The sequence below is a fragment of the Canis aureus genome, chromosome 16 (assembly GCF_053574225.1).
Source record: "Canis aureus isolate CA01 chromosome 16, VMU_Caureus_v.1.0, whole genome shotgun sequence".
Classification (NCBI taxonomy): Eukaryota; Metazoa; Chordata; class Mammalia; order Carnivora; family Canidae; genus Canis; species Canis aureus.
This window is the reverse complement of record NC_135626.1, coordinates 41991895-42019133: the sequence shown is the minus strand read 5'-3', so window position 1 is coordinate 42019133 and position 27239 is coordinate 41991895. Positions and strand designations below refer to the sequence as shown.

General features: G+C 56.9%; 1 protein-coding gene across 8 annotated transcripts in view; it reads left to right on the top strand.

Annotated features, from left to right (window-relative positions):
* The window catches only part of HDAC5 (histone deacetylase 5), a 35933-nt gene that overhangs the window by 4805 nt on the left and 3889 nt on the right, over positions 1–27239 (top strand). For 2 of the 8 annotated variants that reach the window (XM_077853460.1, XM_077853461.1), the window contains exons 2-18: positions 689–899; positions 7991–8065; positions 18659–18918; positions 19014–19158; positions 19285–19399; positions 19698–19828; positions 19960–20106; positions 20197–20309; positions 20633–20764; positions 20993–21215; positions 23313–23524; positions 23790–24086; positions 24842–25007; positions 25635–25768; positions 26129–26249; positions 26724–26773; positions 26937–27044. In XM_077853460.1, the coding sequence (XP_077709586.1) occupies positions 878–899; positions 7991–8065; positions 18659–18918; positions 19014–19158; positions 19285–19399; positions 19698–19828; positions 19960–20106; positions 20197–20309; positions 20633–20764; positions 20993–21215; positions 23313–23524; positions 23790–24086; positions 24842–25007; positions 25635–25768; positions 26129–26249; positions 26724–26773; positions 26937–27044 (2451 nt within the window). In that variant the 5' untranslated portion in view covers positions 689–877. Of the gene's footprint in view, positions 1–688; positions 900–5337; positions 5461–6673; positions 6807–7552; positions 8066–16987; positions 17108–18658; positions 18919–19013; positions 19159–19284; positions 19400–19697; positions 19829–19959; positions 20107–20196; positions 20310–20632; positions 20765–20992; positions 21216–23312; positions 23525–23789; positions 24087–24841; positions 25008–25634; positions 25769–26128; positions 26250–26723; positions 26774–26936; positions 27045–27239 lie in introns of those variants that run through there. The other 6 variants (XM_077853466.1, XM_077853465.1, XM_077853463.1 and 3 more) reach the window with 6 other exon arrangements.

Sequence of the window (27239 nt, the reverse complement as noted above, 5' to 3'; positions counted from 1 at the left end):
GCCCTGGACTTGGGCCCTGAACCCTCGTCTGGGGAGTGCTAGATGGGGGGGGGGGGGTGTGTGTGCATGTCACTGCCTTTCCAAATTCCTGGAAAACAGCATGGGTTATCAGTAGAAGAGAGGCTCTTATCGTCTTCCCTGGACCTACTGTTGAACAGGGGATACTAAGATAGAAGTATGTCACAATTCCAGGGTTGGGTGGCACAGGGCTTAGGGAGTATGAAGAAAGTAACATGGTGCAGAAGAGTCCCGGCTCAGCCAGCTGGGGCTGGGATACTAGTTTCTCCCTTAACTTTTGCCACGGACTCCAGCCCTGCATCTCCCCACTACCACAGACAGAGTTCAAATCTCCTGTGCTTTTCTCCTTTCATGTACACCCAGTCCCACATCAGGCACCCAAGCGAGTCTGTAAGGTCTCCCCCCACCTGGCAGTGGACACTGTCACCTGTAAAGGGAGTTTGGGTGTGGCTAGTGTAGCCATTTCCCTTTCCTTGAGTGCTGGCAGCCTCACCCGTTAGAGAAGCAGCCAGGGTCTGGCCAGCGCTGCTGTTTTCCTCTGTGGCCTCCCCACCCCCCACAGACAAGTGTCCTCCTCTTCCCCAGGTGTCAACTGACCAGCCCTGAGGTCTCCTTCAACTCTCCGGGTTCCTGAGCTAGGGGCCTCTAACCCTGCTCCATCTCTCCCTAGGGATGCCGTTCTGAGTGCCTGACTGCCTCGCCCCGAAGGATGGCCTCTGATGGGCATTAGAGGCACAGCAGCCCCGGGCTCCTGTCCCGTCCGTCTGTCTGTTATCGTCTGTCCCTCTTGACATCACCGCAGCTCCACCCCCTCCCATCCCAGCCCCCAACGCCAGCTTCCTGTGGGCCCAGAGCCGGCATGAACTCTCCCACCGAGTCGGGTAAGAGCTGGGAGGCCAGAGAAAGGGCACCCTGGGGTGGTTTTGGCTAGAGTGGGCTGTATGAGTTTCTAGCCCAGGCCAGCTGACCTTTGGGGGGTCTGAGCCATAAGGGAACAAGGGGTCAGGAACAGAGAAGCATCGAGAAAAGGACCAAGGCAAACCTGAAGTTACCGACTATGGGGCAGAACTGGAGATTGATGTGCTGCCAGGCCAGCCTGGGCCTGGGAGGACATGGGTCCAACTCTGTCCGCACGCTGGCCCTCTCAACTCGGAGGGCCTGCAGTTCCAGTTCTGCCCAGCCCCGTTTGCCAAGACAGCCAGGCCTGAGAGGGAATATGTGTCCCCGAATGTCTCTGGGCCGGCTGGGGATGATGTTGGAAGGTTTCCTGCAATAGCTGAATGCAGCTTCCTTTTTGTGGTGGTTGCTTCTCTTCCTGGTGGAGAGTTTCTCTGCCTTCCATGCTCTTTTCGTAGGGGAGGTTTGCAGGGCCTTTAGCCTCAGGCTTTGTTGGGAACATGTGGTAGTGGGATGGGTGCGGTGACATGTTGGTAGAGGAGTCTTGGCTCTCTTCTTTGAGCCTGGGTAGACTCCCCCTTCTCTTTTTGGGCCCTGGATGTGGTGGATTCCTAATTTGGGGTCTTTGACTCTGCGATGTCCTATTCCCCTCTGCTCCTAGGAGGCTGCCTAGTGCTGCCAGAAATAGTCTCTGGGTGGGACTCCAGGCAGCTTTATGTATGGGTGGGTCTGGGTGGATGCCCGTGAGGATGTGTCCCAGTGGCCGGAGCCAGACCTTCAGGAGTTTCCCAGGAGGGTCATGGGTCAGTGTGGTCAGAGTAATAACTGCCTTCTGTCCCTGGCTGTCTTCTTCTGTACAGTCTTAGAGGGTCAGAGTCTATCTTGTTTGGCTTTAACCCCCACAGCCCAGCCTAACCCCCACATATTTTTCTGTAGGAGTAGAGGGATATTTTCCTTTCTTTTAGGGTTAGGGGAATTAGGAACTAGAGATGAAAACCCATTTACTGGATGGAATGCAGCATCTTTGGGATGGGAGGGATCCTGGCCACCTCCCATCTCGTTGCTTATTATCAGTTTGCTGGACCTGATGGTTTCTCTTGAGGACCCAATGCTAGTGCTCTATGGCAAAGGTCCTGACTCAGGTCCTGGGGCTTCTAGTAGACCCAGGGGAGCTGGAAGCTGGTGGGATTATTCGTCTTTGCTCCATTTGATTTGGTCAACATTGTGCTTGCCCCTCTTTCTCTTTCCGGCACGATAGACTCAGGTCACGGGCTGCAAGCAGAGTAGAGTGCCAGTTGGTGAGGGCCGGACTCTTGAGGCTCACCAGGTCAGCTTTGCCTGGTGAGTCCCCTCCTGCAGGGTTTGTACTTCCCCTTCAGAGCCTCCTCCCTCTGTCCCTGCCTTCATTCAACCTGTAGGGGCTGTGGCAGGAGTGAGGCATGGAGAGAGGTCAACGGGACTCTGGTGCTGGGGTGGGGGGTGACTGTCAAGCTCCAACTTCCTGCTTCCTCCTCTGAGGCTAGGCTGGCCAAGGGAAGGGAGAGAACCACCTGAGGGGGCTTCTCCCCAGTCCCTGGCCACCTCAGCTGGACCCTCCTGCAGCAGGGTCATGTGCCAACCTCTCCTTTCTTCTGAGCTACTATGCTGACTTATCTAGGGGCCATATACGGTCACACCGAGCCTAGGTTGTCAAACTGTTGGCCAAGGGAACAGAAACTGCCCAGAGGCATCTGATGATGGCTTGGGAAGGACATTTCCCAGCTTTGGGCTTTTATTCCCTTACAGTGAAAGGCTCAAATGATCAACGTTGGCTGGAGGAGGTCACGAAGTTGCCTTTCCAGATGCCAGTGGTCCAAGTTTGTCTTGTAGCCACTTCAGCCAGGGCTGGAAGGAGTGTGGTGGTAGATGGAGGTGTCCCCCAGCGCAGGAGGCTGGCAGTCTGGGAAGGGCTATGGAGCCAGGGAGCCAGGAGCCAGGCCCGGAGGGGCCCGTGGGAGTGGGGCTTAGAGGGCTGTCTCACTTCCTGGCTGGCTTTCCAGCTCCCCCCAGCAGGGGGAGATGCTGTCTTCTCACGTTTGGAAAGGAGGGAGAGGAGGAGGGGGCCAAATACTGGGAACTGCATTTTAGGACCATGGAGAGGCCTCAGAGTTGCTATCATTTCTCGAGGGCACCCCCGGGAGACTCTTCCCATCTAGTTTTCCTGGGGCTCCGGGGCAGCCTCTTCTTGTGGAGGAAGAGCTGCTCTGGGCCAAGGAGATGGGTAGCTTCCGCACAGCAATCCTTTTTTGAGGGGCCCAGCACCTGCTATTCCCAGAGCTGAGAGTAGCATCTGGGCTGGGGCTGCTGGTGCTTGGAGTCTGGCACAAGCCCAGGGACCATGTGCCTTTGGACTCCATAGGAGTAAAATGAAACTGTAGCTGGGCAAGTGGGTGTTCACTTTGCTGTGGATACTCTGAAGGGAGCCCCAGGAAGAGCGTGCAGCCCTGGAACTGGGGAGAGGAGTGAGAGTGATGAGGAGTAGTCCCCAGCACCTGGGTGCCCTGGCCCCTGAGTACCTCTCACCTTCTCTTGAGTCCCCAAGACTCATTCCTCTTTCCTCAGGGCACAGAACAGTGCTGTCTCCTCGCCCCCTCAATTTCTCCCGGGGTGGGAGCTTTTCCTATCTGGCAAGTCCTTAAGTATCCCCAACACGCCCAACCCTGAGCTCAGCCTGCAGGAAAACAGAAGAAAAATAGAACATGGTCCAGCCCTCCCCTCCTAGCAAATGAGTTAGGAAGAGAGAATGTCTCGGGTGAGGGGCAGCAGGCAGGGCAAACAGTTTACTTCTGGGGCTCACTCCTCCCCAGGGAGTGGGGGCTGATTGACTTGGTCTGGGCTGGGCTGAACGCCAGCATTTGACCTGATTTGCCTCTTTTGCCACCTTGAGAGTACAGGCAGAGGCCACTGATGGGGCTGCCTGCTTCCCTGAGGATACCACTCTTTGGTATCTGGCTTCTCTTTAGGCCAAAGAGGGCTCAAGGAGTGAGGCTTTCTTTATTTTTCTGGGGCTGATCATTTCTGCTCCCCTCAGTGGGGTTGAAGGACTCACAGAACTTGCCCCCTGTCTGGGCTCGGCCTGGCCAGGCTGGAGGAGCTGGCCTGGGACCCAGGACCTAGGCCTGCTCTGATCTCTGCCCTGTCCTCTGTGCTGCTGCCCAGAAGGGAGGGCAAAAGTGAGGCCTGTTGTGGGAGCCAGTATGGATGGCGACAGGAGGCGGCAGCCAGGTTCCTTATCCCCAGCGTGGGAGGGGAGACAAGCTTCATGACAACACCTGCCTGCCCAGCACCTCCCAGCACACTCCACACTTTCTCTATTTCTCTTTCCCAGGAAGGAGGGAGGAAAGCAGCTGCCCCCTCTGGGTGACCAGAGAAACTGGGGCATGGGTGTGGGGTGGAGCCAGGAACCTCGGCATCCTGCCTCCCAGCCTCGGGCTCATGCTCTGCCTCTGAGCCCCCGGGGAAGGCAGGCAGCCAGCCCGGAGGAGGAGAAAGTGGGTCAGTGTGGGCGTGGGGCGAGGGTCTGGGAAGTGGACTCCTGGTGTCCGTTCTACACTTAGATGCCCCCAGTGCACCTGTGCTCTCTGTAGACTGGGATCTGCTCCGCCCTCCTCTTCCCTACTTCATCAGTCAAAAGGGATTGAAGGCTCAGATGGGGCAGTCAGAGGCAGGGTCAACCCTGAGGGGATGTGAAAGATGCCAAAGTAGGTGTTCACGTTTTTCTGGGACTTTGGATTCAAACGAGAGGGTTCAGCCAGCACCTAGCATGGAACCTGGCACATGGCAGCTTCCAGGCAGTGCTGATAGACTCCATCATGATGGGCCTCTGAGGGCAGGAGAAAACTGGAGGGCAGGCAGGCCTGATGTTTCTGGGGCCCTGGGGCAGCTGGCACCCCTCCCCCCCATCCAAGGTGCTCCTGAGGCAGCCCTTGGATTTTTTTCCCTGTGCACTGAGAGGACTTGCTTTCTTCTGTTAGGTCAGGGCCTAATCCCAAACTTTTGTGCCCTGGAAATGGGAGCCTGGAAGAGCCCAAGGAGCCAGCTTTGGGCTCTTTTCCTCCTCCAGACCTTGAAGGTTCAGGGGCCGGAGGCCAGCCTCTAAGGAAGGGAACAAGGTCGTTCCGGTTGTGACCCAGAGAAGATGGTGCTGGCTCCCAGTGGAGTTCATGCACCTTATACTTGGTGGGTGCTCTGGAAGGTTTGTGGGACAACTCATGGGAGAGCTGGATAGGTTGGGATAGAGAAGAGAAATGAACCATGAGTAGAGGGGCCAGAAAGCATGAAGGATTGAGGTTAGACATGAGGAAGACCTTGTTGTATCACTTGAGTCTCAGAGGAAAAGAAGACACTGGTCCCCACCCCAGGCCTTGTCTCTAATTCCCCTAGGGGACTCTGGGAAGTGCATTGAGGATTGTCCGGCTGTCTGACAGTTTGGTTCCCACTTCATGCTGTTATGGGAAGTTCTAACCTCTGGGTGCCCAGTCTGCTGAGTGCTCCTGTCTTCCCTTAGTAAGTTCTCTTTCTTTTGGTTTCTGGCTGCTCCAGGTTCTGGGGGCCCTACTTTTGAGTCATTGTTACTGCTGACTTCCTCTCCTCCAGAACAGGGCTCCCCTACCTTACTCTCCTGTGCCTGAGGCAGGCAGAGAGAGCCAGGACAGGGCTAGCCAGCCCTTCTGGTTGCTCCCAGCGTGGGTGGGTGGAGTCCTGAGTTGGGAGGGGCTGCTGCCCCCGGCTTTTTGGTTTTTGGGCTGCCTTGAGTTTACTGTCCATCACCCGCTTGTGGCTGGGGGACCTTGGTCTTTTCTTCCCTTCCTCTTTAGGAAGAGTCTGGTTGGCCAGGATGAGGTTGGAGCAGGAGGTGGTGAATGAGTTTCCCAGGCCCACACTGAGGTGTCTCCCAATTCCAAACCCCTGTGGGGAGCACTGCTCCATCACCATTTTTCTAGAGTCTGCCCTGAGAGAGAAGCTGAAACTCCAGATCTTTGTTCGGGTCCTTTTCCCATCCCCCACCCCAATGTACATCTTATTGTATAAGATCAACTAGTCCAGGGCCTTGGAAAAACCTCTTCTACCACCAACCCTGTGTGTGCCCCCCCCCCCCCTCAGGACAGGAGGCCCCTTTGCTATCCTCCCTGCCTGGTGGAAGCTGGCTGAGAAGATGGGCCGCAGGAGCCATGGCTACTGTGTCCTTGATTGGCCAGGTCCTCCAGGGCTCCTGACGGGAGGGTGAGGTCATCCAGTCCAGGGAGAGGACAGGTGTCCCTGGCTCCATGCCTGGAGTTGGGGGCAAGGAGGGGGCAGGAGGGGGGCTCCAAAATAGCAACTGTGACATCAGGAAGGGGGAGGGGGGACCCAGACCCAGGAATAACCAGGCTATTAAAAGGCTCCAGTGAGGTCAGGGGGCCAAGTGGAATCTCAGTACCATTGGGAGGCACAACCTGAGAAGGGACGAGCCAGCAGTGGGCAGGGGGGCAGACGTCACCAGTCCTCGTGGTGCACTAGCCCCAGGTCCCATCAGGGCCCCAGGAGCATGGGCGGCTGTGCCAAGCCTTGTGCTGGTAGAGAAGGGCTGCAGCCTGACAGCTGCTTGAGTCTTCCTAGAGGGGCTCCAGCCTCATGGTTGTTTCTCTCAGGGTCCTGGGGGTCATCTTACCTATCAATGGGAACCCTATGACAGCTTCATGTGTTCCTTTGTGTAGGAGGCAGTGGGCTGTGGTGGTTAGCACTCAGACTAGAGCCTCAGACATCCCGGCCTTACCGTTTAAGCAACTGTATGATGTAGAGTGACTGCATCTTGCTGCCTCAGTTTCCCCACCTGCACCTATCTCCTGAGGTCATCGTGCAGAGTAAATGAGGTGATGTATGTGCTGTTGCCAGCGTTGCACCTGGTACATTGCCAGGGAGGAGCTGCATGTGCTCCTAGAGTGGGCAGATGCTCGCTGGTCCCCTTCATGGTTAGGGGCAAGGCCTATCCAGGAAGATTCTTTCCCTGCTCCCTGGAAGGAAGCTGAGCAGCCCCTGGAGGCAACACCGCTAATGGGTAGGAGGGAGGTGCCATTTCGCTGCTGCTCAGGGGTCTCCCTTCTGGTTGAGGGGGTGGGGAGGCACCTTCCAGCTCTGAGGGAGGGCGGAAGTTAAATAAACTCCCATCTGGCTGTTAGGAGGACTCCAGGGAAGATGTGAGGTTAGGCCAGGTGGCCCTGTCTGCCACCCTCTCCAGACCCTTCTGGTTTCTTTACCTGCTCCGATGGCGAGGGGGAACATAGAGATGGAATCTGGCTTTTGGGTCTCTGGCCCCTTGCCTGCCAAGAATAGCACCAGAGCTGCTCCCAGACACATGGGTCCTCTGGCCTGTGCCCTTCCCCAGCCCAGACTCTGGCCACCCGGCTCTGTGGCCTTGGCCCTGAGTTCGGGCCCTCCCCTCTCCCCATCCCCCTGCCTGGCGCTTCCTCCTGGGGTGGAACGCGCCTCCCCCCCCATGGGGCCTCCGCCAGGCCCGGGCTCCTGGCAGCCGGCCGGCGGCTCCCTGAGCATGCTCCACCTATTTATAGACAGGGCCCTCCCCCAACTGCTATTTCAGTCTCCTGCCAGCTGCCGGCGGCTCATTCGGGAAGGAGGAGCAGGGAGCCAGGCCCAGAGCTGTCACCCAGGGCTGGGAGGGAACACAGAGAGCCCGCCTGCCTGCTGAGCTCCCCTTCCTGTCCCCTGAGTGCTCAGCCATACCCCAGCTCCTGGGAGCTGGGGAAAGGCCAGGGGTCCGATGCCCCTCTAGAGGAGAGTTGGGCCTGTAGCTCCGGGGCCTCCTGGCTCCTCCTGCTGCCAGGAGTGCCCAGGCCGGATGAGGCACCTCCCTATAGCACGGGTCCCAGCGGCAGTGGCCTCAGGGAGCCCCTGAGCAGTGAGGGCCCCGCCCGACCACCTTTCCTTTGGCCGACTTGCGCCTCCGGCGGCCCCCTCCCTGGCATGCTGCTGGTGCCCAAGGCTCAGGGGCTCGTGGAGATGCTGCAGACCATCTATGAGACAGAATCCTGTTTCTCAGCAGATGGGATGTCAGGCCGGGAACCATCCTTGGAAATCCTGCCTCGGACCCCTCTACACGGCATCCCTGTGGCAGGTAAGTGCCTCGGTGTCCCCGCCTGCCCTCTGCCATTGAGCATCCTTGTCCCTGGGGCTGAGTATCTGGCTCCAGGAATCGCCCAGGTGGGATCCTGCCTAGATCTTTTTGGAGGGTTTTGTTGAGATCTGGGTGGTCAGGGGAGCCATGCTCACTGAGGTGGGCTTCCCTGCTCTCTGTGGCCCAAGCCTCCTGCCATGCCCTCCAGCTGCACTCTGCTGCATTCTTGAGTCTCTTTGGCCTCCGGCAGGGTCTGCGTAAGCTCCTGGGGGCTGTGGATTACTAGAGGATCCTGGCCTAGTTGGCACTGTGGTGGGAGGGGAGGAAGTGGGTCAGTGACCTGCCTTCCAGTGGCCTGCTCCCCAGGTCTGGGCAGGGGAATAAGCCATAGCCAAGTGTCTACAAGAATAAAGGCTACCCCAGCTCCTCTGGCCAGGTTCTTGGAAATAACAGCTTTTGTAAGTCCCCAGTCAGGAGTTCCCGGAGAGTCAGATGTGATGCAGTTGTGGTAGGGTCAGGTGGAGGCTGGCAGCTGGGATGTCAGGGGTCCCGACTCCTTTAGCTCCCCCATCTGTCTTCTCCTTCCCTCAGGCCTTGGTTTCATCCCATCTCGTGATGGTGAAGGAGTGTTACTCTGCTTCTTTTGGGCTTGAGGACCCCCAGTCCTGCCACCTTAGCAGGGACTTTTTTGGCTCTTGGCTGGGGGTGGGGTCCCCCAGAGCTGGGCCACTCCCTCTCTTCCTCTCTCCCAGGAACCTGTTGGCAGCATCAGGCCTTTCTGGCACAGCCTTCCCACCAGGCCGGCACCACAAGATGCTTCTTCTAGGGAGGGGCCCGCTGGACCCATGCCGGCTTGGCCCCTCCTGGCAGTGGCTTTGCACTTGGGTGTGGGCGTCCGTGTGCATATGTATCGGGAGTCTTTCCCTCTGGATACGTGGGTGTGGGTCCCAGGCTTTGAACTGTAAGGTGGGAGCTGTTTGCTTATACAAGTACCTGTGATTTGGCTCTAGAAGCCTTCCAGAGCTAAGGTTGCAGCTGGACCAAGATGTATCAGAGGATGAATGTTTGGGGAAGTTTTGGAAGATCCTTAAAATAAGGCCTGCCTTCTGCCTGGACAGTGATGCCCACATAGTCTCCTAGGGTCAGGGCATACCCCTAGGGGCTAGCCCTGCAGGATGCTCACACAGGTCCCTGGGATGCCAGCTGTGCAGAGGACCTATGCAGTACCCCCGGGAGGGAGTATAAACACAGGGGGCTGCTCTGGCCCTGGTCTGGTAGAGCCAGAAGCTCTAACTGAAGACCCTGCTCAATGACTCTGCCCTGAATCCTCTGAGTCAAGCCCATCTCTTGGAGAGCAAAGGACTGACTGCAGAGCATTTCTTGCAGGCAGCTCAACCCTATCAGGCAGATGCCATACCGATCCACCCGTCCTGCCCCCCTCCTCGCCCCCCCTCTGTCCCTAGCCTCTCGGCAGCAGTTGGCAATTGGCCTAAAGTTTTCTCCTCAGCATGGTCTCTTACCTTCTTTCAAGTTAGACCCTAGAATCCTTGCAGGATGGAATCCTGCTACTCCCATACCTTCCCTAAGGCTGCCTGTCTGCATAGACCTCCCCACTCCCAGCCCCTCTCTCCAGATCCCTCTGCCCCCACCTGCCACACACACACTGCCTAGCCTTCTGATCGGTGGTGTGGTCCATGCTGGCAGGAGGGAGGCGTGAGTCACCTCAGCGGCTCGGGGAGAGGGCTAAGAATGTTCCCCCTGCGCAGCTCTGATGCTGTGTCTGTGACGCGGCTAGGGACAGATATAGGCCTGGAGCTCGGATGCCTTGTTTTTTTTTTTTTTTTTGGACTCTGGAATGTAAATAGATGTTTCAAATAGAAACGCTTTAACCTTTGGGTTAAAAAAAATCCACCCCGGATAAACACGGCCATGAGGGCTCAGGAAGCCTGGTGTTCCCCCCCCACCCCCGCCCGCCTCCTCTCCCCATCTCTTGATCAGTCTCCAGACAGGATGCAAAAGCCTATGGCTAAAAAAGCAGGTGTCCAGGGACGCTTCTTGGGCAGTATGTGTCGCCAGTCCTCCCCAGCCCAAGAGGTTGGGGAACAGGGCTTGCCAGGATGGCTGTCTAACCTGGACTTTACTTACTCCAGCAGCAAGTCTTTGGAACCCTCTTTTAGGGCCATCCTTTGCTCTCTGGGTGTCTCGTTCACAGCCATTCTGTAGCACAGTGCCTGGCGCATGGATGAATGAATGTTGCTTGGAGGGGCTGGTGTCCAGGGCTGATGTCAGGATTCCTGGGTTCTATTCTGGGGCTTGGCCTGTGGGTGAATAGACAGATATGGTGAGTTGTCCCAGTGGGTGAGCCAGAGCCTTGGCTGGGGGAGCCCACAGGGGATGCAGGGCACTCTGCTGTTCCTGCTTGATGAGGGGAACCAGCCATAGTTTCTGATAGTGCCATCAGAGGTCTTCCTCGATGGACGGGGTCTCTGCCTGGCTTCTGCACAACAGCCTGGCACACAGTGGCCACCCCGAGCATTCAGGCATCGTTGCAGCTTGGGGAGCCTCAGAGCTCCAACTCGTGTGTGGGATTCCCAAGGACACAGTGCTGGGGGATCCCGTTTCCTTTCTGTGGGCCCTGGATTCCCCTGTGGCCCGGACTGGGCAGACCTGATGCTTAGGCATTGTGTAGGATTTTATGAGCAGGCATGGAGGAGGAGTCTCCTTTCCCCAGTGAAGGAGGGTGTGAATCCTGCTTGTGCCAGGAAGGGATGCTGCGTATGCTGGGAAGTGCCATGGGGTTTGGGTTTGGTATCGGGATTTCCCCTGGATATTCTTATTCGTGTTCTTCACACCATTCTAAGCTTGGCTGGATGTGTGGGTGTGTAGGTGTAGGGGTGTGGGGAAGGTAGAAAGGGCGAGGCTCAGGTGGGACAGGAACTAATAATGTCCTAAGTGACAAAAGTATCCGATGCTTTCCTTACCTTGTCTCTTTTAGTAAGGTATTATTAGGCATGTTGTATAATTGAGAAGGATCAGAGAGGTAAAGGAACTTGCCCAAGGTCACAGGGTAAGTGACAGCTGGGATTTGGATTCAGGTCTCTTTGTAGGGCTACTGCCAACCCATACAAACGTTCCTTTGTATACATTTTTGAGAGGTGGCCCTTCTTCCGGGTGGATACATCTACATGCCAGAGCACGTGGCTTAGCAATTGGAGCGTGGGCTAGATTTCAGCCCCAACTTGCCCCTGTGGTTGGGTGCTCTTATGTAGTATACAATTTGCACAACTTGTCTTTGTGTCTCCTGTTTGTGCTTCTAGAGAATAGAGACCAGTCTGGCTTTGGGGGGAAGAGGGGGCTCCTGAGGTTTCCAAGAGATTTTGTTTTCTGTGAATAGTGGGTCAGCTTTCTCCCTCCCTGCAGGGAATTCAGGGGAGCAGGGCACTCAGGAACAAAGTTGAACACTCTATCCCATTCAGACAGCCTCCCTACCCCCATCCCCTCCTCCTTCATCCCCTCCTCTTGTTTTTGAGACCCTCAGCTGTCCCTTCCCTGCTACACAGCTGCCAGACAGGAAATCAGATTAACTGTGTCCACACACACAGCTGTAACAGCTGTCAGGTTGGCAGCAGAAATGAGTGTAGCCAGACCATGAGAAAGTAGTTCTCAAACTTTCAGTTGTATCAGAAGTACTAAGGGAATATATTAACTTGCAGAGCTCCAAGCCTTAGCCCCCTGAAGGGTTCGGATTCTGTAGGGCATTTTTGACGCATCTCTGGTGATTTTGATGTGAGTAGACTTAGGCTCTGCGGACAGAAGTTGTGTGGACGGGATCATGGGGCCTCTCAGTCTGCAGTGGATATCACCAGCAACTCTGGAGGGCCTCAGCAGGCTCTGGACTCCTTGCAGCAGGGAGGAAGGCTGTCGCCCCAGTCAGAGGCAAACCCAGCCCATGGCAGCCTGGCAGTCTACAGAGGGAGGATGCCTTGAGACACTGGTCAGCAGGTGTCTAAACCCCCGCTGGGGTGGGGGATTATGGCAAGTGGCCAGGTGGGCAGGTGGGCAGTGCGCCCTGCTGGATGCTCAGGGCTGGGTTGCACTTCGGGAGTGGAAGCAGAGCCCCCCCCCGGAGCCCCTGCTGTCCACCCCAGGTGTGGAGTGAACAGGCCCAGCAACAGCTGCAGGCTTTGAATGATTAGTGTGACTTTGAGCTGCCTATAGCTTGGTGCCCCAGTGTTTCCTGGAAATGGGCTGTGAGAAGTGAGTCTGTTTCTCCTCCAGATAGCAACTGAGAGATCAATGAGTAGCTCTCCCTTCACCAGCGAGACACTGTGCCTTCCACCGGGCCTCTGCACCTGCTAGTCTTAAGGTCCTTCAGAGGCACAGTCGGCCTCAAGGTTTCTGGGGACTCTAACCACTGAACCCTTCTCACCTGTGCTCCTGGGCTCTGGTGTGCCGGACGGCCAACTGGATGCCCTGTCTAGATCCTTGCATCCTTCTCTCATTAAGTGCAGGAGTGGGCCTCATAGTTTCTCCTGGTGGTGGTGGTTATTGTTGGTTTGTGTTTTTGTTCTATTTTGTTTTTAGTGGGAGGCAGAGAGTCAGAAGACCCTGAGTAAGCCCTAGCTCCTCTGCCTCCTTTCCAGATGACGCTGGGCAAGTCTCTTTCAGCTGTGGTCTCACGTCCTCTCTCAGTTTGGGAAGCTGAGTTGCTGATTTGCAGGTCCTTCCTGCACTAACGTTCTAAAAGCCCCTGAAGTCAGTTGCACGTTGCTTCTGCCTTTCAAGAAGAGGGGCTCAGAAATGTGGATAGATCATGTGGGATAGTACTGGGGAGAGAGCTGTCACTTCGAGGTTGGATACCAGGGGAGACTTTCCAACCACTTGGAGTTGGGGCCCTGAGAACACGGAGCAAAACTTGGGCTCGTCTGTGCTAAGTAATGCTTCTGAGGGACCGGAGGGATGCCACAGCCGTGGACTGAACCACAGAGGACAGAGCAGCCCTTCTTGGAGGCAGCGAGGTGGGAGAGACAGCCTGGATGTGCTGTGGTTGGGAGGAGGCTGTTCCCAGCGATTCCTTCTCGAGTGCTGGGATCTAGCTTCTGGCAACTCCTGTTTGTGTTGTGTGGGGCCCATGGCAGGGCTTTGATGGGGACAGGACCACAGAGCAACCTTGAAGCAAACTGAAACGAGAGAGCTAAGGCCTCCCTCTCGTAGTGGTCTGAGCTTGGCACAGTTCTAAGTTTTTTTATTTGTTTGTTTGTTTAATATTTATTTAAGAAAGAGAGAACATGAGAGCATACAAGTGGGCTAAGGGGAGAGGGAGGGGGTCAAGCAGACTCCCGACTGAGTGGAGAACCTGATGTGGGCTGGATCCCAGAAACTGGAGATCATGGCCCAAGCCGAAGGCAGATGCCCACTGACTGAGCCACCCAGACACCCTGGGTTCTAAGTATTTTATTTCACACACTTTAGAAGCATTCTGAGAAGTGGTCTAAAGTCTTAGCTAGACTGCCAGAGGAGTCCAGGACACACACAGCACACAGATATATCAGGAGCCATTAGTACCAGTCCTCACTAGCAGCCCCTGAGATCTTCCTGGGCCCAGTGCCAAGCTCATCTGTGAGTCCTCTCCAGAGCCTGAGAGCTCTGGGAAGAAGGTACTTACTCCATTTCACAGATACCTGCATGGAGCACAGAGAGGTACTGAGCACCTTGCGCTAGGAAGTAGCACAGCCTGACTTGAACCCTGGCATTCTCTTACCCCAGAGCCAAGGCTCTTAACCATTACGTGATGTGTGTTCGCTTGCGTTACATGAGGAGCTGTGAAAATTGCTAGGTGAGAGTCCTCCCCAGCTTGCACATGTGGAAATACTGTCTGAATTGTGGTAGAACCTGTTGAGCCTAAATTGGCCTCACTAGTCACGTAAGAGCACAGAAATAGATCATGGGAACCCGTCCCTGGTGGGGAGGGGTCATCGGCGTCATGGGGAGGAGTGCGAAATGCTACTGCCTGCCTCCTTCCTGAATCCCTCAAGGCCGAGGAAGGGACAAGCTCCTTTTCCCATTCTCTAGAGGGACAGAACGGGGTCGTTAGACATCGCAGGAAGCTGCTGACTGCCCAGCCTGGGGAGGGAGCTCCTCAGGGCACGGGTTCTGGTGGAAGGTGCTGCCCTCTCCGATGGGCTGCCAGCACATTACTCTCCAGAGGGGCCAGTTACCGAGGCTGGCTGGAGTGGAGGGCCTGGGATGCCCTACAGTGGAACCAGGGTACTCAGGTTAGTGTTCAGAGGGTGTGAGTCCCTGCTAGTTAGCTTGTGGGATCTTTTGCACAGCAGCCTAAGAGGTGTGATTTCCTCATCGGTGCAAAGAGTCGGCCTAGTCGGGTGATCTCAAAGGCCCTCTTCACCCTCTCCCCTCTTTTTCGTAAGGTAGTTCCTTTGATCTAGGACTTAGCTGCAGAGGCCTCATTTTTTATCTTGCATAGATGTTCCAGACAGCACAGTGTACCCCTGTCTCATACTCTGCGTACCCTGGGTCTCTTACTTCTCCCCTAGCCTTCGGTGGCTGGTGGCTCCTGGGAGCAGGATCTTTTTTTTCTTTTTTAAGATTTTATTTATTTATTTATGAGAGAGAGAGAGAGCAGCAGACACATAGGCAGAGAAGCAGGCTCTCTATAGGAGCCTGATGTGGGATTCGATTCCGGACTCCAGGATCATGCCCTGAGTCAAAGGCAGACGTTCAACTGCTGAGCCACGCAGGTGTCCCTAGCAGGGTCTTTTAAGAGCCAGGTGTTAAGCTTTCTAGGTCTGTTGGGCAGGTCCACATGCTGTGTCGACCCCCTCCATCTAGGGCTTCTGGGAGGTGTGTGTGGGGGACTAAAAGTACTATTTTCCTGCTGCCAGGGTTTGGGGCACAGGGATTCTGGAACTGGTGATTTCTTCACTTGAGGGTACGGTGCTGGGGCATGGCTTGCAGGATGTTCCGAGCAGGGGGAGGGCCTGGCCTTACCCTTGGGCAACCAGATTTGTTTTTTTATTTTAATTTTTTAAAAGATTTCTTATTTATTCATTCATGGGAGACACACAGAGAGAGGAGGCAGAGACACAGGCAGAGGGAGAAGCAGGCTCCATGGAGGGAGCTGATGTGGGACTCGATCCCCAGACCCTGGGATCACACCCTGAGCCACTCTGGTGTCCCATGTTTTTTTTATTTTGAACTCTCCTTCCTAAACATGCTGCTAAAACCTGCTCCTCATTCCCTCTCTAGGAGATTACTGTGTTGGCTGCCTAGCTTCCTCTCTATTCTCTCTAGCTGTCTGTCAGAAGGAGGCATGGGGGCTGAGGGTGGGACCCAGGGCCTTGCCCTCCTACCTGACCTCTCTCCTGGCCTTTTTGGGGACTCTTTGCTAGCTAGAGTTCCCAGCCTTTCCTCCTAGGGAGCAGTGTCAGCTTACTCGCTTCCTTTTTTCAGAGGTCCTCCCCCTTTCTTGGTCCACCAGGAGGCGGTCGAGAGCCTCCTCTAATCTTCACACACCCATTTCTCCTTCCAGGTATTTGATTCTAATGGTGGCTACTGCCACCTGCTCTGTTCATGCCAGGCTGGCAGAGGGCACAGATCCTTTAGGGGGTACAGGGCCAGCCAGGCTTTGGGTTTTGTGCCCAGAAAACTTCATTCAGGAGACTCTGTGCTTCCCCTCACCCTTTCCCTGACTCCAGCTGCTCAGCTGTCACCCCTTCCATCTTAGAGCCAGGTTATGACCTGGCAGGCCTCTGGGGTGCTGCATGCTGTCCAGGCCCCCACAGAGCCTGCAGACTAATATTCTCTAGTTAGCTGTGCTTCCTGCTTGCATGGGAACAAGGCTATGTGGCGGAGTCCTGCCACCTGCGTACCAGTGGGGCTGGGGCTCCTACTGTGGCCGGGGCCTAGCCTCTCTGCCACGGTGGTGGCTGTGTGGGAGCCCCGGTGGGAGATTCCCATCGCCCGAGCCCGTGCCCTCTCTGCAGGGCTCCTGCAAGGGAAGCCAGCACTGCTGGCGGCAGGGTTATCTGCTGGGAGCCAGGAGCGCTTGGACCCCTGCCCTTCCCTGGGAGGGCAGGCTGGCAGTCATCCGGTTCCTGCAGCCCCAGCACTGCCGGGAGCAGCAGGTTGAAGCCTGTCCTTCTCTTGGCTGAACGGTCAGAGTGCCACAGGCCAAGCCATCCTTGCCGAGGAATAGATAACTCTCCAGCCAGCCCGGTGCTTTGCTGAGCATCTCCAGGGCTGGGGAGACTGGGGGCTGACTGCTCCCTCCTTGCTGTCACCCTGCTTTGCACCCTGGACGAGGTCGGCCACCTCCAGAGGAGCCCTTTGCAGGGCCTTTCCAAAGGCCCTTCCTCCTGATGCCGGGGGAGGACACGGGCTGGGAGGGAAAGTGAGTGAGTGTACTTGTGTCTGTGTATGAAACCCCACCCTCCTGGCCACATCTGGCCACTCCTGCAGATGTGGCTCTGGCCTCGTGGCCACAGAGTCGTCAGTGTGGCTGGCGGGCAAACCACAGAGGAATGTGCCTAGCAGTGCTGGGTGGAGAAGGGGCTGGTGGGGACTGAGCTGTTCTGCTCAGCCTTTACCTGCCCCCCCCCCCCCCCCATCTCTGGCGGGTCCCAGGGGCCGTGTTTGGGCACAAGGGTAGTAGCAGGGCCTTCACCTTCAGCAGGCCCAGCCCCTGCCTAGGTGACACTCATTCAACATGGGTTCCTGGGAGAGATTCAGGCCCATTGACTGCACAGGGTATGGGAGCCTCCCAGTTCAGCCCTTAGTCCCCTCCCAACTCCCTGTCCACTCCCAGGGTGGGTTGATGGTGGGGGCCTGGGCAGAGAGAGGCTCTGCTCACGAGGGCAGGAGACACTGGTAGCCACCAGGATGTTGGGGTCCTTCCTTCTCCAGGCCCAGGCTGGAGTGGGCTGCCTTGCCACAGGAAGGTCTTCCCAGCTCCCTGTGGCCTCCCTGGGCTGGAGTGAGAAAAGTGAGGGCTTTCTTTGGAGAAAGAAATGGAAAAGAAACAAGGTGGGTTGGCCCTGCCTCTCTCACTTCCTCCTTCCCAGGCGGTGGGTAGCCTGCCTTCCCCTTCCTGCTAGAGTTGGGCGGCTCTGTGGAGTGTGGGCTGGGCTTGGGGCTCCCTGCTGGTGTGGTGTATGCCCAGTTGCCCTGGCAACCCCAGGGCAGTGGTGGGGAGTGACACTCAGGGACCAGAGGACAGCGTACAGGGATCAAGAGGTTAAGACCCGGAGCTTTGCGTGAGCCCATTGGAACATGTGCCTCTCCCTAGGACCCCTGAGCCCATGGTCCCCACCAGGCCCCTCCCCCCATTCTCTTCCTTGCCGGTTCTCCCAGAGGCTGGAGACCAGAGTTGAGGAGATCTCTGCCTGAGCTCATGCCTCTGCGCCCCGCCCTCCCATGCATTACCCTTCTTCCTGTCTGATTCCCTTTCCTTTCCTGTCTCCTCCTCCCACCTCCTCCCTGTGCCACCCGCCCATTCTCTCGTTCCCCCTCCCCCCAGGCACAGCTGCTGTTTGGCTCACTCTATATATAGCGGCATTTTCAGGGTAATTACAATAAAACTGTTGAAAGGAGATAATCCAGCAAAGGAAGCAGAGTCTGACTCCCAGCCCCCTCCTGTCCCTGGTTTGGTGCAGCCCTGCACCCCCTTTCCTTGGGGCCTCCTGCCCCTCCCCCCACTCCCTCCCTTTTATCACAGCCTCTCCCTTGGGTCCTGTCTGCCCCAGCTGGGCATGGGGCAGAGAAAAGGGGAGAGGGTAGGGGGAAGGGCCCCACGGGTCTCTCCTGGGTTTACTAAGGGCCCTGGCTGTCAGGCCCCTCAGTTCTAGAACCAACATCTGCTTCAGTTTCTCTTGTAGTATAGGCTTCTCGTCATGTTGAGTGGTGGGGAGGAGGCAAGGAAAGGGCAGTGGTTTAAGTAGCATAGGGTTTGGATTCACATTGAGTTCATTGATCACCTGACCAGATGTCTTCGGTCATGTACTTAAACCTTTCTAAAGCTCAGTGTCCTCATCAGTAAAACACCTAGTGGTGTTAATGATCAATGACAATATAGTCATGTGTCGAGCACTCACAATCTTCCAGAGAGTGTGCTTCATGCTCATGCATATTTTTTTATTCCTTTGTTTTTGTTTCAAAGGTTTATTTATTTATTTTAGAGAGAAAGAGCTTGAAGTAGGGGAGGTGGAGAGGGAGAGAGGGACAAGCAGACTCCCCGCCGAGTGTGGAGCCCAATGTGAGGCTCCATCTCAGGACCCTGAGATCATGACTTCAGCCAAAACGAAGAGTCAGATGCAGAGTCGGATGCTTAACCGACTGAGCCACCCAGGCACCCCAGCTTATGCATATTTTCTTATTGAAGTTCACGGCTTTGACTTCACATGATTAAGATAGAACCCAGTTCTGTGGAGCAGAGGGATTTGCCTACCCTTCTCCCTCCTGATTTATTCTTTTGGGTCTGGCGGTCCTGCCTGGTAGCCTTCTGGGCCCCCGGCATGGCTGCCAGGGCATGGTGGCGTTGGCACTAGGCTCTCTGACGCCTGTCTCTTGTCCCCGCAGTGGAGGTGAAGCCGGTGCTGCCTGGAGCCATGCCCAGCTCCATGGGGGGTGGGGGAGGAGGCAGCCCCAGCCCCGCGGAGCTACGGGGGGCTCTGGCAGGCCCTGTGGACCCCGCACTGAGGGAGCAGCAGCTGCAGCAGGAGCTCCTGGCGCTCAAGCAGCAGCAGCAGCTGCAGAAGCAGCTCCTGTTCGCCGAGTTCCAGAAACAGCATGACCACCTGACCCGGCAGCACGAGGTCCAGCTGCAGAAGCACCTCAAGGTGCGCAAGGAGGGTGCGGGGTGGGGGGGGGGGCGCCCAGACCTCTGCCCCCCGCCTGGAGCTGGCTCACTCTGCCTCCCCCTATGCCCCTGCAGCAGCAGCAGGAGATGCTGGCGGCCAAAAGGCAGCAGGAGCTGGAGCAGCAGCGGCAGCAGGAGCAGCGGCGGCAGGAGGAGCTGGAGAAGCAGCGGCTGGAGCAGCAGCTGATCAGCCTGCGGAACAAGGAGAAGAGCAAAGAGAGTAAGGCCCGCCTCACGCCTCACGCCTCACGCCTCCCGCCTCCTGCCCCTCTGCCCCTGGCCGCGGGCTCCTGCCCCAAGCACCCTCGGGCCCCGAGCACCAGGTCAGCTGCACCCTGTCCCGCAGGTGCCATCGCCAGCACCGAGGTGAAGCTGAGGCTCCAGGAATTCCTTCTGTCGAAGTCAAAGGAGCCCACGCCCGGCGGCCTCAACCATTCCCTCCCACAGCACCCCAAATGCTGGTAATGGCTCTTGGCAGGCACGGGTCATAGAGGCGCCCTGCTCCAGCTGCGTGGCTGCCAGGACAGCAGGGGGCTCCTGGCCGGAGCCAGAGACAGGCCCCCACAGTCTCTCTGAGGATGTAGAACTCCTCCCCTACCCCCACCCCCCACCCTGGCTTCTCTCTTTGCTTCCTGCCCCAGGACCCGTCTCCTGTCCCTTGATGTAGTGGGCAGCTCCTCAATGGGATTGCTTGGAGGCAGGTGCAGTTGGCTGGGTGATAACCTTGGTCTGTCTCTGTCCCCACTCCACACCCTCCAGGGGAGCCCACCATGCTTCTTTGGACCAGAGTTCCCCTCCCCAGAGTGGCCCCCCTGGGACGCCTCCTTCCTACAAACTGCCTTTGCTTGGGCCCTACGACAGCCGCGATGACTTCCCCCTCCGCAAAACAGGTGTGTAGTGCCTGACCTGGCTTTCCAGAATATGGCTCCCTAGGGGTAGGGGTTGGAATTCAGAGGGCCAGGCTACGGGTGTGTGCCTTGTTCCTGTGGCTGTATCTGAGCCCTGGTTCCCTTTGCCCCAGCCTCTGAACCCAACTTGAAAGTACGTTCGAGGCTAAAGCAGAAGGTGGCTGAGCGGAGAAGTAGTCCCCTTTTGCGCCGCAAAGATGGGACAGTCATTAGCACCTTTAAGAAGAGAGCTGTTGAGATCACCGGTGCTGGGCCTGGGGGTAAGGGCTCCTATCTTGTTCCTGTTTGGAAGTCCTGGGAGTGGGTGGGTGGCTCTGAGCATGCCCAGGTGACAGCCCATTCTCCCATAGTGTCCTCCGTGTGTAACAGTGCACCAGGCTCCGGCCCCAGCTCTCCCAACAGCTCCCACAGCACCATTGCTGAGAATGGCTTTACTGGCTCAGTCCCCAACATCCCCACCGAGGTACAGGCCTGCAGAGGGCTGGGTGGGTGGGCCAAAACTGCTCCGTTTCCCTTGGAAGACGGAAGGCAGCTCCTTCCTGTATGTGTGTCTTGCTGAGAGTATTCAGCAGACTCTCTGCCCATGTAGACAGGCCACAGGGACCTGTTGCCTTTAAGTGGGCTTTGTCCTGCGGGCCTCTGAAGGACTGTGAGCTCTCAGTATCCCCCAGGTGGGGCTTGGTGTGGGGAGCGGGGAGCGAGGCACGAGGCACCATTCAGAGCCCTTTGCCCCAGGTGCCCCCCCTTTGCTTGCTCTCATGCCTGTGTCTCCCAACTGCTCCCTAGATGCTCCCCCAGCACCGGGCCCTCCCTCTGGACAGCTCCCCCAACCAGTTCAGCCTCTACACGTCTCCCTCTCTGCCCAACATCTCCCTAGGGCTGCAGGCCACAGTCACTGTCACCAACTCACACCTCACCGTAAGTCTGGGCACGGGCCCCATCCTCTCTCTGGTGTTGAGGTCTGTGGTTCTGGATGCCTCCAGCTGGGGCTCTTGTTCTCACCAGACCCTGATGGAGATCACATGGCCTTCCTCAGAGCTGGGGGGTGGGCAGAGGGTAGGTGAGGGATGCTGACCATGGGACAGCAGTGGCAGGACTGGGGCCAGCATCCCCTCCCTCATCTCCATCTCCCTTCCCCACTGCCAGGCCTCCCCGAAGCTGTCCACGCAGCAGGAGGCCGAGAGGCAGGCCCTCCAGTCCCTGCGGCAGGGCGGCGCACTGACGGGCAAGTTCATGAGCACATCCTCCATCCCCGGCTGTCTGCTGGGCGTGGCACTGGAGGGCGACACTAGCCCCCATGGGCACGCCTCCCTGCTGCAGCATGTGTTGCTGCTGGAGCAGGCTCGGCAGCAGAGCACCCTCATTGCTGGTGAGCTGGCGGGCAGTGGTGCAAGGGAGTGGGTATCAGGCCCCTCTTCAGAGGGTGTAGGCCAGCCATCAGGGAATAGGTAGGGACACTCCAGCTCTGTCACAGCTCTCCTCCATGGCATCATTGATATCTTGTGTGTTCTACAGACATGATAGAGCACCTACAGCCTACCAGACGCTGTCCTCGACATTGTCTGCTGCTGTGATGTGCTCATGTTCCAGAGCCATGCTGTCCAGTGGACAGACAACACAACACAGGCCGCATATGTAACTTAAAAGTTTTCTAGAGCCACATTAAAAAATGTAAAAGGAAGGGCAGGCCACCTGGCTGGTTCAGTTGGTAGAGCATATGACTCTCGATCTTGGTTCAGGGTTGTGAGTTTGAGCCCCAGGTTAGGTGCAGAGATTACATAAAGATGCAATGCTTAAAAAGAATGTGAAAATAAACTGATGAAATTAGCTTTAATAAGGTATACTTGGGACACCTGGGTGGCTCAGCACTTGAGCGTCTGCCTTTGTCCCAGGGCGTGATCCTGGAGTCCCGGGATTGGGCTCCCTGCATGGAGCCTGCTTCTCTCTCTGCTTGTGTCTCTGCCCCTCTCTCTCTGTGTCTCTCACGAATAAATAAAATCTTAAAAAGAAAAAAAGGTATACTTAGATTTGCCGTATTGTCATTTCAACATACAATTGATAGAGTTATCAGTGAGACATTTTACTTTGTGTCTCATACTGTCTTTGAAATCCAATGTATGTTTCACACTTAGAGTAGTTTTCAATTTATTTTTTTATTTTTTTAAGGTTTTGGAATTGTATTTATTGAGAGAGGCAGGGAGTGCACTTGAGTAGGGAAGGGGGCAGAGGGAGAAGCAGACTTCCCATTGAGCAGGGAGCCTGATATGGGGCTCAATATCAGGACTTTTCTTTTTCTTTTTTTTAAAGATTTTATTAAACATATTTAATATTCAGAGAGAGAGAGAGAGGCAGAGACATAGGCAGAGAGAGAAGCAGACTCCATGCAGGGAGCCCAACGTGGGACTCGATCCCGAGACTCCAGGGCCACACCCTGGGCTAAAGACAGGCACCAAACCGCTGAGCCACTCAGGGATCCCCTGGGGCTCGATATCAAGAACCAGGGGTAATGACCTAAGCTGAAGGCAGATGCTTAGTGACTGAGCCACCCAGGCACCCCTTATTTATTTATTTGAGAGGGAGAGAGAGAATGTGAGTGGGGGAGGGAGAAGGACAAGCAGACTCAGTGCTGAGTGTGGAGCCTAATATGGGGCTTTACCTCATGACCCCAAGATCCTGACCTGAGTTGAGATCAAGAGTCAGGCACCCACCTGACTGAGCCACTTAGGCACCTCCATCTCAATTGAGCCAGGCTGCATTTCTTTTTATTATTATTATTATTATTATTTTTAAAGATTTTACTTATCTATTCATGAGAGACAGAGAGAGAGGCAGAGACAGAGGCAGAGAGAGAAGCAGGCTCCATGCAAGGAGCCCGATGTGGGACTAGATCCCAGGACCCTGGGATCATGCCCTGAGCCGAAGGTAGATGCTCAACTGCTGAGCCACCCACGCGTCCCTAGCCAGGCCGCACTTCAAGCACTCAGTGGTTACATGTGGCTGGCATCTATGGAGTTGGACAGCATAGCTTTGGAGAGTCAGACCTTAAGCAGCTGGTGGCATCAGAAGAGGTTTGGCTTCAAAGACACGTGACCGTGGGCCCCAGGCTTCCCCACCTGCTGGCATCCATGTCCATGATCAGGGAGATCCTGTTGCAGTTGGAGAAAACTAGGTCTTGTTCAGCTACCCTGAGGGCCTATGACTGTATGTGCAATAGTAAGGGAATCAAAGGAAGAGAGTGGTGAATCTAGGAAGGCTTGCTGATGGCAGTGGCTCTAAGCTGCAGAACTGTTCTGTTGTGAGGAAGAGGAAGAATGGGGCTCAGGTTTGGGGGCAGGGTGCCCCAGGCTTCTCCTGGGTTTTTCCTGATTATGTAGGTTGTGGTATTCTAGGAGGGGGAGATCTTGGGGTGGGATGGGGGTACCCGGTGCCCTGTCAGTGATGGTGACTCCCTCCTCCCACCACGCAGTGCCACTCCATGGGCAGTCCCCGCTGGTGACAGGTGAACGTGTGGCCACCAGCATGCGGACAGTGGGCAAGCTCCCACGGCACCGGCCCTTGAGTCGTACTCAGTCCTCCCCGCTGCCCCAGAGCCCCCAGGCCCTGCAGCAGCTTGTGATGCAGCAGCAGCACCAGCAGTTCCTGGAGAAACAGAAGCAACAGCAGCTGCAGCTGGGCAAGGTGAGCCAGGAGCAGCCCAGGGCCAGGGTGGTGCTAGGTGCCAGGTACAACAGGGCACTGGCTAGGCTGACAGACAAGGGGATGGGGGCTGATGCCCTAGGCCACCCCCCAAGCCGCTTCTGCTCCAGCCTGCCTCCTGGAGAAGCTCTATACAGGCAGGGCGGGCCAGAGAGAGAGGCCAGGGAAGGACAGACCCTTTGGGGCCACAGGCTGCATGGCTGTGCCCCTCCCCACCAGCCTGTGTGCCCCCTTGTTCTGCTCCCAGATCCTCACCAAGACTGGAGAGCTGCCACGGCAGCCCACCACCCACCCTGAGGAGACAGAGGAGGAGCTGACTGAGCAGCAGGAGGCCTTGCTTGGGGAGGGAGCCCTGACCATCCCCCGAGAAGGCTCCACGGAGAGTGAGAGCACGCAGGAAGACCTGGAGGAAGAGGAGGAGGAAGAAGAGGAGGAGGAGGAAGAGGAGGAGGAGGAGGAGTGCATCCAGGTCAAGGATGAGGAGGGCGAGAGTGGCGCTGAGGAGGGGCCTGACTTGGATGAGTCCAGTGCTGGTTACAAAAAGGTGCCCCCTCCACCCCAGCCCTTGATTCCTGCACCCCTTTCCACACTTGCCTTTCCCTCTCCCCATTCTGGCTGCACAGGGGCAGGTTCTGGAGAGAGCCAAAGCAGAGTAGGAAGGAGACGCTGGCTGTGGAAGGGGGCTCTGTGTGTGCTTGCATTGGCCTCAGAGCTGGCCACAGCCTGCCTGCTTCTCTCTGTGGCTGTGGCTCTGATGCAGCCGCCCACCCCTCCAGACTGCTGTGTGTGTGTGTGTGTGTGTGTGTGCGCACGCGTGCGCATGCATGTGCTTGTGCACTCGCGGATGCACACCTGTGCATGCACATGGCCTGGGTATCTGCGTTTCTGCCTGGATAGGGCCGGTTGTGCGTTGGTCTGTGCGTGCATGTGCGCATGTGTACACACACGCCCCCACTGTTACTACAGTCTGCCCTGCACCTAGCTGTGCTCCATTCATTGCGGACACTACTGAGCCCTCCCGGCCTGACTCATCCTGCCCCCTCCCACGCCCCCATCCCTCCCAGCCTCTTACCTCAGTGCTACTCTGGCGTGACTCATCACATCCCTTGGCCCCCCACCCCCATCTCCTGGGAGGTGGAGATGGCGAAGGCTGGAGTGCCTCCTGTTCCTGGTAGAAGGATATGGGGAAAGAGGAGGTTTGGAAGAGAAAGACTGGAATATGGGCCCCCTTGGAGGCCCTAGGACACTCGTCCTCACTTTGATCTCATGCCTGCTCCCACCCACTCTCCTCCTGCCCAGGTGTTCTCCGATGCCCAGCAGCTGCAGCCACTTCAGGTGTACCAGGCCCCCCTCAGCCTGGCCACTGTGCCCCACCAGGCCCTGGGCCGCACCCAGTCCTCACCTGCTGCCCCTGGGGGCATGAAAAGCCCCCCAGACCAGCCCGCCAAGCACCTCTTCACCACAGGTGAGCCCCCCCCCCCCCACCAGCTGTCCTTCTACCATGTGCCAGGTGCCTATGCATGGTATCTAGCCTTGTGCAACCTGTTGAGGGACCGCATAAACCCTGGGGCCCTGGGTGAAGAGAACTCACTATCTCAGTTGGGCCCTACCCTTCTAGCTTCCTGTTCTCTTCTCTTTGAGCTCAAAAGTGAGACCTCAGCCCATTCCAGAAAGCTTTTCCTCATGAAGCTGCCCTTGCTGTGCTCTCAGGGGGCATAGATGCCTGGGAATGGTCCTGCCTCACCCATGGAGTGTAGGGGTTCAGGGGATCAGTACACAGGGGCTGTGACAGAGTAGGGGGAAGGACGATGTGCCCTGAAGGGGGGTATCATGTTGAGAGCATGGTGGGCAGAAATGAAAACCAGTGGGGGTCTCAGGGGCAGCCTAGTTGAGGCTTTTGACCAGCAGGAACGGAAGAAGGGAACCACAGGAGAAGAGGGGTAGGTGCGTGGGAAGGCGGTTAGGCTGGCCATAGGTCCTTGGGCCAGGAGTGGCTAGGGAGAGCTCAGTGAGCTCTGCTGAGGATGGCGGCGGCTGGCCAGGCTGCTGTGGCCCAGAGTGGTGCTGGCTGACAGGTGTGTCTCTGGTCCAGGTGTGGTCTACGACACGTTCATGCTGAAGCACCAGTGCATGTGTGGAAACACACACGTGCACCCTGAACATGCTGGCCGGATCCAGAGCATCTGGTCCCGGCTGCAGGAGACAGGCCTGCTTAGCAAGTGTGAGGTAAGGGAGCCCCTCCTTCTTCCAGCCCCCAACTCACACCCAGCGAAAGCTTTTGTATATCCCCGTGCATGAAGCCTCTCTGTTTTCTTCATCCTTCTTTCAACCCCTGACCTCAGGGGCAGTCCCTTAGCCACCTCTCTGTTCCATCCCTTGCAGCCCGTTTAACTGTATAGGAGTGGTCCTGGACTGGGATGCCTTGGGGCTGGGGCATACTTTTTACAAAAACCTTTGGATTCTTCTAAGGCCAGAAAGTGACTTCATGTGTCCCAGGCTGTGGGGCAGAGAGGGCCTGGGCATCAGGGAGAGCTAGGCCTTCGGTGCATCCCCTCACTGGCCTCTCCTCCTGCTCTCCTCACATAGCGGATCCGGGGTCGCAAAGCCACGCTGGATGAGATCCAGACCGTGCACTCCGAATACCACACCCTGCTCTATGGGACCAGCCCCCTCAACCGACAGAAGCTGGACAGCAAGAAGCTGCTCGGTGAGCCGGCAGGCGTGGGCCAGGCCACGTCCACTGCCCTGGTGGGATAGGAAACTGTCAGGGTAGGCAAGTGGGTCCCAGTAGGCACAGGTCATCCCCTGGGCAGAGGTGGTACAGTGCCACATTGCACACCTCCAGGCGCGCCATGCACATAGAGTACCACACGGGTGGGGGGCATTGCAGGAGAGTAAGAGGTGGCAGGTCAGGCTTAGAGATGGGGGAGTGTGCTTTGCTCTCTCCCTAACACATTGTGCCCCTTTCTTCCTGCCATCTGCCGCAGAAGTAAGGTGTTGCTGCCCCAGAATAGGGGACAGACCTCTTCCAACTGGAGAGGAGTAGGCTGTAAAGTTCTCTATTATGCTTGGGCCTGGCCTCCTTTTTCTGTGATGGGGCTCGCCACCCTCCACAGGACCTAACCTGTAGTCTTGGCAGTTGAGGCAACTTCCAGAGTAGCTTTGTCTCTCTTCCTTGCAGGCCCCATCAGCCAGAAGATGTATGCCATGCTGCCTTGTGGGGGCATTGGGGTGAGTAGGGCACCTGCCAGTAGGGATGGGCGGTTGGCTCTCCCAGCTATTGCCCCTCCTTTCCTGCCCAGCATGGCTGCTGGTCCACTGTCTAGGTGCCCACCCCCATTCTTGCCCTCCCCCTGCAGGGGGCACGCTGAAGCCTGCTCTCCTGCCCCCGCAGGTGGACAGTGACACCGTGTGGAATGAGATGCACTCCTCCAGTGCCGTGCGCATGGCAGTGGGCTGCCTGGTAGAGCTTGCTTTCAAGGTGGCCGCAGGAGAGCTCAAGGTGAGCTTGTGCCCTAGGCCTCGGCACCACGAGGCTTGGCCCTGCATCCTCAGGGGTGGAGGATGGGTGCTGCCTTGCCTTCCCCTTGAGCAAGGCACTGTCCCTTGCAAGCCTCACTCTCAGGTGCAGAGTGGGGAGGAGGTGATAGCTCCTGGGCCAGGTTGGGAGCAAGGGGTAAAGAGGGACTGGTGAAGA